Source organism: Gracilinanus agilis, chromosome 4 (genome assembly GCF_016433145.1).
Source record: "Gracilinanus agilis isolate LMUSP501 chromosome 4, AgileGrace, whole genome shotgun sequence".
Taxonomy (NCBI): domain Eukaryota; kingdom Metazoa; phylum Chordata; class Mammalia; order Didelphimorphia; family Didelphidae; genus Gracilinanus; species Gracilinanus agilis.
In genome coordinates this window covers 278,384,139-278,399,433 of record NC_058133.1, presented here as the reverse complement: position 1 = coordinate 278,399,433, position 15,295 = coordinate 278,384,139, and the positions used below count along the sequence as shown (strand labels likewise).

General features: G+C 36.9%; 1 protein-coding gene across 1 annotated transcript in view; it reads left to right on the top strand.

The window, feature by feature from the left end:
- The window catches only part of SUPT3H (SPT3 homolog, SAGA and STAGA complex component), a 633,656-nt gene that overhangs the window by 532,630 nt on the left and 85,731 nt on the right, over nucleotides 1-15,295 (top strand). The window contains exon 10 of the mRNA XM_044675330.1: nucleotides 3,987-4,101. Within this exon, the coding sequence (XP_044531265.1) occupies nucleotides 3,987-4,101 (115 nt within the window). The remainder of the gene's footprint in view (nucleotides 1-3,986; nucleotides 4,102-15,295) is intronic.

Sequence of the window (15,295 nt, the reverse complement as noted above, 5' to 3'; positions counted from 1 at the left end):
GAAGAGGAAAAAGGTCAGTTAAACAGAGGCAGCATTATGTATTGGCCATTGCTCTAATTAGGAGTTGGAAGACCTTTGTCATTTATTACTTGTAAGACCTTAAACAAGTCACTTCCCTTCCATAGGCCTCAACTTCCTCAAGTATAAAATGAGAGGATTAAATGAATTTGTTCATCAGCCCTAAAATGTTTAAATCCTGCTACATAGTATTTATTCACTGGAGTTCTTGGACACCTAGATCTTGAAAGAAGATGCTCTGGTGTGTGCCATAGTTCAGAATTTCTGAAGCAAAATGATGAATTTGAATTAATGAAAAAAATTATTAAATGTTTTCTTTGGGCACAGCATTGGGAATAAAACAGAAATTCAATATAGTCCCTACTCTCAGAAAGTTTATGTTCTGTTAAGGGGAGACAACACCCATAAGAGAATACAGCTGCAATGCAAATGAGTAGGTCCCATGGTCCTTAGAGCACAATAGCAGAGAAGATGGCATTGTATCTTCTTTAATGTCTTTTCTTTTGACATAACCACACTAATATATGTTGAACTTTTTGACAATTCCAAGGACTTTTGGGGCAAAAAATTTCTTTTCTGGGGTTTTAACAGCAGCATCTGCCTATGATGTTCCTAGATTGCATCTCTACAAAGGCCCCTTCCCTGGACTGTGTGTATGGGGGCCAGGCTAGAAGCAGGACTGGTGGTTGGCGGGGAGAAAGGAAGATTGCTGCTCCAAGTTCTGTTAGGCTTACGTGTCCTTCAGTTGACAATGATGATGGTGAGGATAGTGGGCACCTTCTCCACAAAGGATGCTCCCTTCAGTGATGGCTACTAGGGCTAACATGATGCTTGCAGGGCATTGCTATTCTTGGAGCTCTTAGGCTACTAAGACCTCATGGGGGATAGTAGTTGAATCTGTTTGACCTGCCTGGCACACACCACCTCCTGTGTCTTTCAGAGAATGCTTTTTTTTGGTTTGGTTTGTCAGTAACCATCTTACTTCTCCATCCATACGTCTTCCTTTTCAAAATTGTCTTTTTGGTAAAGTCATAATAGTAAACCTCTTTCTAAATTCATTTTCTTTTATGTATACCATCTTACTTTCCTTTCATTGCTAACAAAAATCTCTATTTCAAAGAAAAAATGGTTACATTATTTTCAGATACATAGTATAATTAAAATAGATATAAAAGATGTTGTGGAAGCAAACTCATCAAGATTTGACAGTTGATTGGCAATAGAGTTTCAGGAAGAGAAGAGAAGAAGATATTATAGACCTAGATCATTAGAAGATTGCTGGTTTTGGTCTTAACACAAATAAAGAAGTTTATTGTGAGACTTAAATAAAAAGTTATGCAAAATGCTTTGAAAACTTTAACTCAGTTTTAAATATGTTATTCTTATTAATAATAACAATAATAATAGATAGTCAACAAGAGAGGCAAAAGCTGGATATATAGAAATAATAATTGAACCTACGGAAGCTGCTAATATCACCAAGAGATGAGTTTATATAGAGAAGGAAAAAGCTTAGGACAAAGCTTTGATATGGCAATTACAGTCAGAAAATAAGACATAGATGATGGTCCAACAAAGGAGTCATGAAAGTCACAGGTAAACAAATTGTCAAAAAAAAAAAAACCAAGATGATTATCCAAGAGGAGAATCTTATACAACAGTATCAGATGCTGCCAGCATGGCAAGAAAGAGAAGGACTAAGAGTAGCCTTTTGGATTTAGCAATAAATGATCATTGGTAAGGGAAGTATCAGTTTGAGTGATACAGCCAGAATCCAGATTACTAAGTGTTAAGGGGACAGTAGTCAGTAGGAAGAAAAGAAATTGAAGCAATGAGGATATCTAGGTTTTTCTAGAAGTTCATCTGTGAAAAGGAGAAATGATATAAAATGATATTATAAGGGAATGACAAGGGAAAATGAAAGCTTTTTAAGGATGAGAACACTGTGGGCATGTTTGTAAGTATCAAGGAAGGAACTAGTAGAGAGGGAGAGGCTGAAAATGAGGAACAGATACACACAGAAGGAGGATATGGTGATGATGATGAATGTGGTAGTGGTAATGATACGTTGTCCAGAGGATACATAAGGGGACAGGATGAGAATGACAAGTTGCATTGATGAGCGGAAGTTTAACCTTTTTTTTTTTTTGTAAGCAATCAGAGAAAAAGAAGAGAGAATGGGTAATAAAGTCCAGAGGACATTTATGAAGCATCTATTGTGAAAAGCATTTGCCTCAACAAATGAATGAATGAATGAATAAATGAATGAATGAATGAATGAGGCCTTTTTAATTTGCAGTCAACATATGTAAATTCTTGAATTATCCTGAAAATAAAAATTTTTCCCTTTCTTTGATCCTTCAGAGGATCTATAATCTCAGTAATGTGGGTATTCATTTCTCCTACTAGAAAAAATGGTTATCTATTCCTTTCCATCTTCTGTGTGTGTATCTTTCAAGAATCCTCCAGAAGTTTAACCCTATAATCTGGAGGTCTTTCTCTGGTTCTTTTCATAATGTTTTGCATATCAACCAGTACAACACTCAGGCTATAACTAAATTGTCTTATTATCTTTATGTAACCAACCCGCCTCTCTTTCTAGTTATGTTTATCCTTAATGATGTCTTTTCTGCTACTTCTTATTCAAAAGGCATTCTTGGTAGTATGCTATAGCTTATTTATACCCTGTCTGTCTGGGTTACCTATGATTTTGACCCTTTGGAGGTTGCAGTGTTCCAGACTTTGCAGACATATAGCATCACCACTAATAGAAAGTTTATGTAAAAGAAATGTGCTTTTTTTGGTAGCAAGCAGCTTTTAAAAATGAGATTGAAACCTAAAATTGCAGATTTATTAAAACAATTAATATACATTTGGAGTATTAGCCATTAAATCAAGATTTTATACTCTACTATAGAGTTGGTGACTGGTAGATTAATACCTGTGGTGTTATCAATATAAAAATATAAAATGCTTCAGATTTTTATCCTGATTTTAATTATTCATCATCATAATTCCTTTTAATTTTAATATTCATAAATAAAATTCAACTAATATTTAATACATACCTTCTATGAATGAAGTATTATGATTATATGTGAAGAATTTCTTACATTACTTATAATAATTTTCTATTATTTAGTGTGTTGAGTTTTGCACAATGCTTTACATATGTAAACTCATTTGATACAACCACACTATGAAGCAAGTATCATTATTGTCCCTCTTTTGCATATGGGGAAACTGAGGCACAAACCTATTGAGTGATTTGTCCAGATCGCATAGCTAATAAATGTCTGAGGCAGGATTTGAACTTCTTCTGACTCCAAAGTCCATCATTCTATATGGTTCACAGATTAGCTGCCTGCATTACTTGAAATCTAGTTCCTTCTTAATTTTTCTATATCTTTCATTTCTTCACCTTTCAGATTAGGCTCATAGGCAAAAAGCATGAAGAACATTTTAATAGTATTCCCTGGCTATATACTTTTGGGTCTACTATACCTAAAAATATTCTGACTGGACTGAAGTTAGGTCAGAGGCCTGCCCAAGTTTTGAAACACCCCCTGAAAATAGGGACCGCTTCCCCCTACCATTATAATAACAAAAGTTTAAAACATTTAAAAAGCCATTTCCTGTGGCTCTCAGCAGGCCTCCTGTGATACTTTTCATCTGAGTGCAAGTGGCTGCTATTCATTCTTCTGCACTTTGACATTTGGTCCTAGGTGAAATATTAAGAGCATAAAAATAGCTTTTGGTAGGTCTTTTAGGAAGGGGTCATATAAAAGTCATCTTTGATTTGTTAATGGAACTTTGGGGGGGGTAGGTATAGTGTGTGGCAGCAACAATGTATGTCCTTGGGGTAAAAAAGTGGTCCATTTGATAAAGGTTTATTTTCGTATTTTATGCACTGTAGGTCTGTTGTGTGTTTTTGATTTAGTAACAATTTCTGTGTTTTTCTGTTGCAGAGCACTGCAGCCTGTGGTATGGAGGCTCAAAGCGATGCCATCCAGCCCAGCCACATCAGAGAGGCCATTCGACGCTACGGCCACAAGATTGGCCCAGTTTCTCCATTCACAGTACGTAATAACAGAGTTATAAAAAGTTATATTTATAATCTGAAAGAACTTTGATTTTCAAGTGGTCAAATGAAGAAGCGCTGGAATTGTTGAGAGCAATTTGTGGCGACTGTAATTTTCTTGTATAAAAGTGGCATAATTCTCTTGGGAAATAAAACTTAGTCATTTTTGTCTCTTTTTGGAAGGACAAAAAAGTTTTTTTCTTTTAAATATTATTTTCTTTCAATTACAAATTATGTTTTTTGTGAGGCTCAAATTTTCTGTTTCTCAAAGCTTAGTTTTATAGGGTGTTTTCCCCCAAAATTATATGTATCCAAATATTGCCTGAGATGCCTTATATTCTAAAATAAATCAGATTGAAGATAATCACTTCTGTCAAATGCCCTATTCCTAAGTGATAGACTTAAGACTGGAAGAAGAAAAGATTTTTTTTCTTGACCAACTAAAAAATAAAAAGTACACTCAAACTGTACACCTCTCAAGTCCAGACCAGGCACTTTTTTGTTGAAAATTAAAGACTTGGTAATTCATCTACCCAAAGAATGGTCTTATTTTTAAGTTCATCTTTGGACTGGCCTCTTAAGCTGGCATCAGTGGCAGTCTTTGGTTTGAGATCTTCCTTGTTTAGAGGGAAATTTTTGTATTGAGTTCATTCATGTAGAATAGAGCCTACTGTCTATAAGAGACTTTTTTCCACATTATTAACTGACATAACTTTCTTTCCCTTCTTTGATTAAATTAATTATTCATTATACAAAACTTGTTGTATTGATAAGAACAACTTCTTTCATAGGTAAGTACAGCTGTTCTGCTACTCTTGGGATTATAAATGTTTATATTTATAAAAATAACTAAGCCTCCAGTTGAGATGCTATTTTTGAGTGTGATTTCTTTTTTTATACTGATAGTTCATTTCCTGCACTGGGCACAGTTTGAGATTCTCATCATTAACAGCAAAAAATATAGTTAAAACTATGCTTCTGTTGCAGCAGAGACCTGAATTAGGAAGAGGCTCACAGACAGCTCTACCAAAGCCCAGATGGAGATTTAGACATACCCAGAGTTGCTAGAAAGAGGACCCAAAGAGTTAATGAAGTTGAGGGAATCAACATATAAGGAAAGATTAAAAATATAAAATTCATAGAGTGGCCAAATTATGACTAAGAGGTTGGTATAGTGGAATGAGTTTAGGGAAGAAAAGAGAAATAACCAACAATGATAATAATCTACGTAATTGAAGGGTATAGGAACCAGGGAGAGAAGAGGATTTTTGAGAGGTGACCTAAGATGGGAACTAGGAGTAATGGATAGAATTAAGCAAAGGAAAATACTTAATACAGGAAAAAAATTTACTAATCATGGAGTTGTTAAGACTGCCACAGAAGGAAGCGGTAGCAGTGGTCAAGTAGAGAGAGAGAAAAAACTGGACCAGAGACTTAAGCTACCTCATCAATTTTTTTCCCCATTTCTGACCTTCATTCAATGATTCTCTGATTATTACATTTATAATCTCATCATGAGATTGTTTTATCACTCAATGCAAAGTTTTGTTTCATAGGAATGGTATTTATTTGAGAAACTTCATTAAATCTAGGTTCAGATGTGTTGAGCTGAATTGTTATTCTATTTAGCCAATTTATTTAGGCCTTTTTAATGCCTAGTGAAATAAATTAAAATGTCCTTAATTTTAAATAGCTCACTTCAAAATATCCCAGTGAAAAATGGAATATATCAGGGACCTGGGAAATTCACCTATACTTTTCTAGAGAACAAAGGTGCTCCAGAATTTCTTTCTCTTCTTCTAACCCTGCCCACTTAGTTATATCACAAAATTGTTGGAGCTAGCAGGAATCTTAGAGAGCCTTCCCTTCTGCAGATGGGATAGCAGCATGGTATACTGTAACAAGCATGGCCTGTGATTCTAGTATTAACTCTGACATGGATTTGTGTGGCCTTAAGCACATTGATTCCCCTCTATCACACTCTATGAAATGAGGAGGATGAGAAGACAGCCAAAATTCCTCCTGATCCGAACACTGTAACTTTCCTGAAACTAATTTTGATACAAATTTTTAGCCTGCCAGCCTCTAAATTCCCCCCACCTTGGCTCCAACTTCTCTCTGCTTCACAGAACAGCCCCTACATGCAGAGGTCTCAACTCACTAATACTAACAGAGATGGAGAGCACTTAGCAGCTCCTTAGCTATGCCTTAAGTAATCTAGGGTCTGAAGGAGCCTCTGCTTCCCGCAAGTTGCCACTGGAAAGAGCAATGATAGAATTATAATTGACTTGTTTCACAAAAAGATTTCTTCTCCTTAAAAATTTCCTTAAAAATTAAAAAATTAAGGGACAGCTAAGTGGCTCTGTGGATTGAAAACCAGGCCTAGAAACTGGGTTCAAATTGGCCTCAGACACTTCCTACCTTTATGACCCTGAGCAAGTCTTTTAACTCTGCATTGCTAGTCCTTACTGCTCTTCTGCTTTGGAACCAATACACAGAATTGATTCTAAGATGCCAAATAAGAGTTTAAAGAAATTAAAATAAATAAAATACAAAATTATATTGTCTACCTTCCTGATTAAAAATTAAATCTCTTCCCTATAAAATAAAGTGAGAATGTCCAGAAAGGATTCCTAAAATTCTTTCCAGCTCTGAACCCTATGATCCTATGATTTTATACAAGAATAAGGGCAGAAACTTCTGGTCTTTGTATCTGAGCACCTAATACAATGCCTTGGTATTATAGACAGTTAATGTTTATTGAATTGTGTCGAACTGAATCACAGTATTTTCTTTCACAACATAGGTCTGAGTTGAAAACAAAGTTCAGATTTGTAGTGCTAACTAAGCTCACAAGGGCCATAATTTGAAGAACTTTATCTTACTTATAAAGATTTCAAATGGATTTGTGACTATAAAGTGAAAACTACCTCCTATAGAGACAGATGCTGGCTTGATTTTAAAGAAGATAAGGAGTAGTTTGATTCTACCATGTACAATGTGACCTCAGAAATCCATGCCTCTAAGAAAAACTGTGGAGCAGCTGTTGCCATGGCCAGTGTGGGATGAGTTCATCGTGAAGGAGTTGAAATGGAGACCTTTCAGCTTAAAGATTCTTTAGGAACAAGAAGAATAGGTTTTTAGGGAAAAGAATCACAACCATCTAAGGGAATTGATAGTGAATAAAGCTGCCCATAAAAGATGACCTTAGACAGAAAGGAACAGCATAACAGAGGCAACCACATGGCACTTGCTTGTACATGCCAACCATCTCTTCAGACATAGCCATGTTCCTACCCACACATCTGTAAAGTAGAAAGAACAATTCACTTGAGGATCTGAGAGCTGGTATTAGAGTTAATTATTCCATTTACTGACTGGGTGTCCTTAGGAAAGTTCCTGGTACATACCTCACAGGGTTATTATGAGGGTTAAATGAATGAATTTCAATATGTGAAATTGCATTTAAAACTATATAGTTCGAAGATAATTTTATAGCTGTATCACATCTCTAGAAGTTGTGTAGGACAAGTATTATTGTCCCTATTTAGAAGATGAGGAAATCGAGGCCAAAAGCACTTAAGTCAGTTGCCAAAGGACACATTGCTAATTAAATTAATGACACATATAGAATTTGTATCACAATCAGTGGACTCCCAGGGCCACTTTCTATTTGCTATGTAACTTCACCCTCCATGTACAGACAAAATGACCATTTACAAGTATCCTCAGGCCTCCACACCTCTCTCTCTCTCTCTCTCTCTCTCTCTCTATATATATATATATATATATATATATATATATATATATTGACTCTCCCATTAGAATATAAGCTCCTTGAGGGCAGAGAATTTTCTCTTATTTTTATATCCTCAATGCTTAGCATAGTGCCTGGTACACAGTACTATAAGTTATTGCCTTTATTTTTAAAGATAAGGAAACTGAGGCTCAGAGATATACGTGACTCACCCAAGGTCACACTTCCAGTAAGTGTTTGAGCCAGGATTTCAACCCATGTCTTCTTCATTCTAAGTCCAAATCAATAGGATTTAGGAACTGATTGGATATAAAAAATAAAGGAGAGCAGAAAGCCAGAATTAGTGGCAAGGCTTCACCGGTATGGGAATGATGATATCATTGACAGAGAGAGTGAAGTTAGAAGGAGAAGGCCTTAAAGGATGAGTAGAATTTAAATAAGTAGAGGAGAAGAGTACAGAACATTGCAGATGGGGGAAACAACATGAATGAATATGTGTAGACAGGAATGAGCCTTAGAACTTCACAAGACAATGGGAACGAAGGAGGGAAAGGGATTGACTCCCTGGAGCATGGTCCTATTCCTCCTTCTCTCTGTTAGCAAAGTTCCTCAGAACAAAGAAAATGATTGAAATTATTTTCACTAGGAAAAACATTACTATTTTTGTGTTAATGTCACCATATACAAATACAGATGAATGCCTACCATTTATGCTAGAGAGATACTGGCTTTGAAAAAAATGAGACCAGGGCAGCTAGGTTGCTCAATGGATTAAGCCAGGCCCAGAGACAGGAGGTCCTGGGTTCAAATGTAGCCTCAGACACTTCTGAGCTGTGTGATCCTGGGCAAGTCACTTAACCCCAATTACCCAGCTCAATTGCCACTTTTCTGCCTTAGAACCTACATACAGAAAGTAAAAAAAGAAAAGAAAATCATTCCTCATTTAAAAATGAAGAAACCAAAACCAAATTGTTGAGCTATGTAGGCACTGACCCAAGGAGGTAGCAGGTCACCGGGGAGATTTTTTTAAAACCTTTACCTTCCATCTTAGAATCAATACTGTGGGGGGCAGCTGGGTAACTGGGTAGCTCAGTGAATTGAGAGCCAGGCCTAGAGAGAGGAGGTCCTAGGTTCAAATCTGACCTCAGACACTTCCCAGCTGTGTGACCCTGGGCAAGTCACCTGACCCCCATTGCCTACCCTTACCACTCTTCTGCCTTGGAGCCAATACACAATATTGACTCCAAGATGGAAGGTAAGNTATATATACTCACCATTCACTCACATGCCTCAGGGAAACAATCTTCCCATTTATTTTTGTTCTTTCTCCTAACCTTCCTCTCATGCATAATTTTCTACCACCATCTTCTTGCCTATATACATAGTCATCTGCACACATACATAATACAAATACAGGTATCCCTTCCACATTGTGACTTTCTCCATCACAGTTGAGATATAGCATGGCATAAGAAATTAAATGGGAATTTTCTGGAAGTTTTGTAGAAGCTGCAACAGAAAACACAGAAGAAGTTAAGAAACTCAGCAATGCACAAAATATAGGTATAGAATTATATAATCTAAACATATTTGGTCTTTTAATACCATAAATATACACATTTCTTTTTTAAAGTTAAGTAAAAAGTTAAAAGTTTGTGAAAACAATGTGAGAACCAACAGATGACACACAAAAGCTAGCAGTATTAGCATTGAATTACAGATAGCCTATGATCAAATACCTAACCCAGATTTTATAATAAGGTACTGTAAATCCCATAAAAGAAAAAGAAAAAGTTCAGACTTCTTCTCTGGTACAAAAAAGGCCAAAAATTTTATGCTGATTTTCTAGATTGCATGGATACCACACCCTTAACCTTCTTACTATATAAGGGATGCTTATATATCCTATGAATATCCATCCATTTATAGTCACATGCCTATTAGTGAAACTCATTCATAGAGTGAGCACATTTCATTTTGCTCCATATGCTCTAAATATTACACCATTCCATGGTCCATGATAGTCTAAATCAGCTCCATCAGAGAATTTATGAAAAGCAGCAAAGTGGAAGAATAGAGCACTAACCTGAAAGGGAGGGCACCTGAATCTAAGGCTTGATTTGTGCATCTACCAATTATGTGACCTTAGATCTTAGGGTGAGACCTTGCCTCTTTGGACCTCAGTTTCTTCATCTAGAAAATGGAGATAATAACATTTGCACAATGGATAAAATAAGTCCTGCAAAAGATTATTTCTTAGAAGCAGATAAGGAACGTAAAATGTTTTGTAAATATCAAAGTTCTTTATGTTGTTGTTTAGTCATTTCAGTTGGACTTTTCATGACACCATTTGGGTTTTTCTTAGAAAAGATCCTAGAGTGGTTTGCCATTCCTTCTCCAATTTATTTTGTGAATTAGGAAACTTGAGGCCAACAGGATTGAGTGACTTGCCCAGGATCACACAGTTGATAAGTGTCTGAGGCTGGATTTGAACACCAGCCTTTCTAACTCCAGACATGGTTCTCTATCTACTGTGCCACCCAGCTGTCCAAAGTACTCTGTACTTTTCAGCTATTGTGCTTAACCTTGTATTGCCCTGGCCTTTACTATAGTAGAGCTTTTCTTTCCCTTTTTTCCTCTTTCACAGTAGTTAAATCCATATGATGCCATGTTTTCTAATAGATTTCTATGATAGGAATTTAGTCAGTCAATGAACATTTATTAAATACCTACTATGTGGTAGGCACTATGCTAAGCATTGGGGAGGCCAAAGAGAGACACTGCTTTCAAGGAGTTCACAATCTACTAGGAGAGACAACAGGTAAACAAAATAATCAAAAGGAAAAAAATAATGTACAGAAAGCATTTTGATAAAGAGGGATTGGGAAAGGCTTCCTGTAGAAGACAGGATATTAACTGGGGCTTAAAGGAAGTCAGGGCAGACAATAAGTAGAGATGAGAAGGGAGAGGATTCAAGGCATGGGGAACAGCAAGAGAAAATGCCCAGAACTGAGAGATGAAGTATCTACATCATGGAACAGCCAGGAGGCCTACTCCATGGAAGCTTTCACTGCATTAAAGAGTATGGTCATTTAGTAAGGTAGAAGAAGGCTAGAGAGGGAAAAGAGGGCTAGATTATGAAAGCCTTTGAAAGCCAAATTGAACAGTAACAGAAATGTTATACAATGATCAACTGTGACAGACAAGCACTATCAGCAGAGCAAGGTTCCAGGATAACCACCAGGGATTCAGGATGAAAATGTTGTCCACAGCCAAAGAAGGATCTGTTGGAATCTGAGTGCAGATCAAAGCAGGCCATCTTCCACTATATTTCTTTCATGAGATTTCTATCATATGTATGATATGTGTCTTCTACCATGGCATATGAGCAAAATGGAAATGTGTGTTACATAAAAGTATCAGACCATTCACTGCCTCAGGAAGTGGGGAAAGGACAGGGAGGGAGAAAATCTGAATTCTAAACTGTCACCAAAAAAAAAAAAAAAGAAAGAAAGAAAAAAGAAAATCAAGTAAACATTTTTGAATTTGATCCCAGAGGCAAATAGGGGAGCCACTGGAGTTTACTGAATAAGGAAGTGACATGGTCATACCTATTACTTTAGGAAGATCACTTTTTTGGCTGAATGGAGGATGGATTAGAGTAGAGAGTAGATCCCACCACCAGCAGCAGCAGGATATTGCAGTAATCCAGGCATGATGAGGCAAACTAATTGTAAGCAGTATATTCTGAAAATGAGGCCTCAGTGAAACTTGAATGTTCATTTCTGTATAATACTCTTAGTATCCAAATTAGCACATTATAATATATTAGAAGCCAGTAGAAAACATCTCATTACCAAAGGCAAAATACACGGCATCCAAGTCTTCAATTCTGTTGAATAGAAGAGGCCTGCTGGATGAGGGCTCACATCAAGATGTTGACAGTATCAAAGAAGAAAGTAAAATTGATAGATGTTGGCAACAAATTAGATCTGGGGAGTGAGAGGGAATGAGGAGTTCTGAGTGACACCTAGGTTGTAAACATGAGGAAATGGAAGAATTGTGTTGCACACTACAGAAAATAGGGAAGGTAGGTGTCAGAAGGTTTAGGGAGAAAAATGATTCCATTTTGGACATGTTAGCATGTTTATTGGACATCAAGTTCCAGATGTCCGAAAGGCATGTGGAGATGCAAGATTAGGGGTCAGCAGAGAGGATAGGGCAGGACACATAGACTTGAAAATCATTAGAATGAAGATGGTAATTAAATCCATGATAATTGATGAATTCACCAAATGACCTGGTATAAAGGAAGAAGAGAAGAGAGCCCAGAACAGAGCCCTGGAGGACAGATAAGGTTAGAAGGTGTGATTCAGATGAAAATCCAGCAAAGGAGACCAAGAAGGATCAGTCAGATAGATAAAAGGAGAACCAAAACCAAGTGATCTCCCAAAAACCTAGAGATGAGAGTATTAAGAAGTGCTCAACAGTGTCAAAAAGTGCAGAGATTAAGGAGAATGACAATTGAGAAGAATCCAAAAGGATTAAAGGCAATCCTGTGTCTTTCTCTAAAAATATCTTTATATTTCCAGGATTAGGGGTAGGGTTAGGTATATATTCAGGATTAGGGTGAGGGCTAACTTAACCCTAACCAGTACTCTCCTTTTCAGACCTATAAAAACTAAAATTTTTCTTCCATGTCAGATGTGTATCCTCTGGCCTTACTGCACGCCTGGAGGGAAAATCTGAGCAGCAATGTGATTTCCACATACTCTACATATGGACTTTGATTGTAGAAACTGTTTCTATAACTAAATCCCATTCAGAGTTTATTATTCCTGAAAGTAAAATTAATGTTTGCCCCCAAATTAATAATGTTTGAGCATTCATAATTAACATTTTAACTCTGAATGTCATGAAATATTTTTTCATTTGAACCGAATACATGTATAGTTACCATCATCAAATATCCGCAGTGACAGCCCTATATATTGTTACCTACCCTCCGGCTTTTTATTTTTCTTACAAAAGATAAATTTGGAGAATTAGAGAACAAAAGTAGGAGTGCATAAAGGTTACAAAAGTTTCTACAATTTCAGATGATGTATAGTTACATGTTTATACACAATATTGAAAGGAGCTAGCACTCAGAAATTGTTGTATGCACCAGAAGTGTCAGGAAAAAAAATGTGGTTTTGACCTTACCTGACATTGATGTTCTTAGAGTATAATAGTATTAGAAGTAAGTATAATAATATTATATAATAGTATTATAATTGAAGTATAATAACTTGAGCCCAATAATATTAGACATTTTACTTTAAGTCATTCTTGATTTTTGTAAATATTCTTGCGTAATCCTGTTGAATAGAAAGTGAAGTACTCACTATTTTCACCTATGGTCTACATAGTCTTGCCATATGGAGTATTCTCTTGGGTTCCCATAGTTTCAGGGCAATCAGTACTGGTCCTATTGGATAGTTTAATGCTTTAGACACTGATACTGTTACCTCTATCAAAAAGGCAGCAGCTTCTGAAAGTAACCCTAATAAAGGTACCACCTTATTTGTCCTTCTTAATGCTCTCTTTAGGAGACTTACAAAAGCAGACATGGGGCTTGTTCTCTTGGCTTATTATTCTTACATGGGCTTTTCTGTTGTGAATTTGGAGATGGGTTTGTTAATAGGAAGGAGAGCAGGAAAGTCAGATAAAACTCTCTGTGAATGAGTAGCACAACTCTGGGGAGTCTGGTTATGTAGGTACCTTTTCCTTTGTGTATGTGACCCTGAATAAAGTTATATTGATTGGGCTGTGCTAGAATCTTCTAGAGGTCTTAGAGGCACAAAACACTCCAAAGGACTAATAATATCATCATAACAGTAATATCACAGTTTTGGAGAGAGCTCCTTCGTTGACGAAGAGCTTCTGATCCCCACTCTCTCTCTTTTTGGGCATCCCTATATTGCAGGTCCACAGATTGTGGGAGTTGGTGGTTGCTGAACCCTGATAGGTGCCTCAAACTCTACACACACACACACACACACGTGTGTATATATATGTATATACACATACACACACATACACACACTGATGACCATATTAATCTAGAAACTTTAATATACTGGTAAATATAGAGGCTATGTAAGGCATAATAATAGCTCACTAACAATTGGGTGTGAAATCTCATACAACAGCTTGTATGGTCTCAAAATACATAGGTGAGGGAAATATCCCTATATAGGATGTAAAATCATTCTGGATAGAGAACTGCCAGTGACAAAGCCTTGCTGCCAGTAGCCCCCTTCCTCATTAGTCAGGGGAAAATGAGGCTGTGTTTCGCTGCATCCACACCAAGTGGGAGACTCCTCTCATTGATCTCAGCAGAAGGGGCCTGCTTCTGAGTAGTCATTAAAGAGCTGAGGCCCAAGCCATTGCCAGGAGCAAGACCAAATTTCCTGTCATCTGTAAGTGACCTAGTGCCTGGAAACAGAAACTATTTCTCTCTTCCTGTATAGTTCAGGCAGCAGTAGTAGCAAATTCCTGCCAGAACTTGCTCATAAGTATAGGCTGTGGAAACAGTCAGACTGCCCAGGGCTGAACTGTATAGACCACCCCTGCTTGGCAGTGGAGACAAGGATGAAGGTATAGCCTTTTAGGTCATCAAATATGATCTGCCCCTGTGAAAGAAGCATTAGTAAAATATAATGATGCTGCTGCTGCTGATGATTTTCATCATTTTCTAGGTTTCTATAACCAAAGAAATTGTCACCAAGTAGCCTGTCTATTAGTCTACCAACTTCTCTACTCTCTTAAGTGTTGTGTCCCCCTCTTAGATTATAAGGTTCCTTAGGACAGAGACTGTTTTCTTTGTTATTATTTGTAACTCTAGCTCTTACCCCAGTACCCTGCATGTAACAGGAATGTAATAAATGCTTATTCGATTAGATTGGGTAACATTTAGACTATTCTTCAGGAAGTAGATATAGTCTATTGTCAGGGTCGTATCTCGAATCTTTCTAGCTTGGCTGAACCTGTCAGAGGAGACATTCTGCTGTCTAGACTTTAAGAACCCCAAATCAATTCCATACTTCTATGAGATATTGTTGAAAGACTTTCGGGGAAAAGGGCTACATTATGATATATTGGAAGGTACCCTAGTACATTAGAAAGACTACTGAACTCCCAAATCAGAGAACCCAGGATTTAGTCCCAGCCTTCTTACATATATCTGTATGAACTTGTACAAGAAACTTAATTTCTCTGTGTTCCTGTTTCTTCAACTATGAAATTAGGTAGTCATACTAAGTAACATCTAAAGATCCCTTCTAGCTCTTAATCTATGATCCTTTTATCCCTGAAAGCTATTTTTGGTTTTGATAATCCTTTAAAATTATTTTAGGGGGCAGCTGGGTGGACTCAGTGGATTGAGAGCCAGGCCT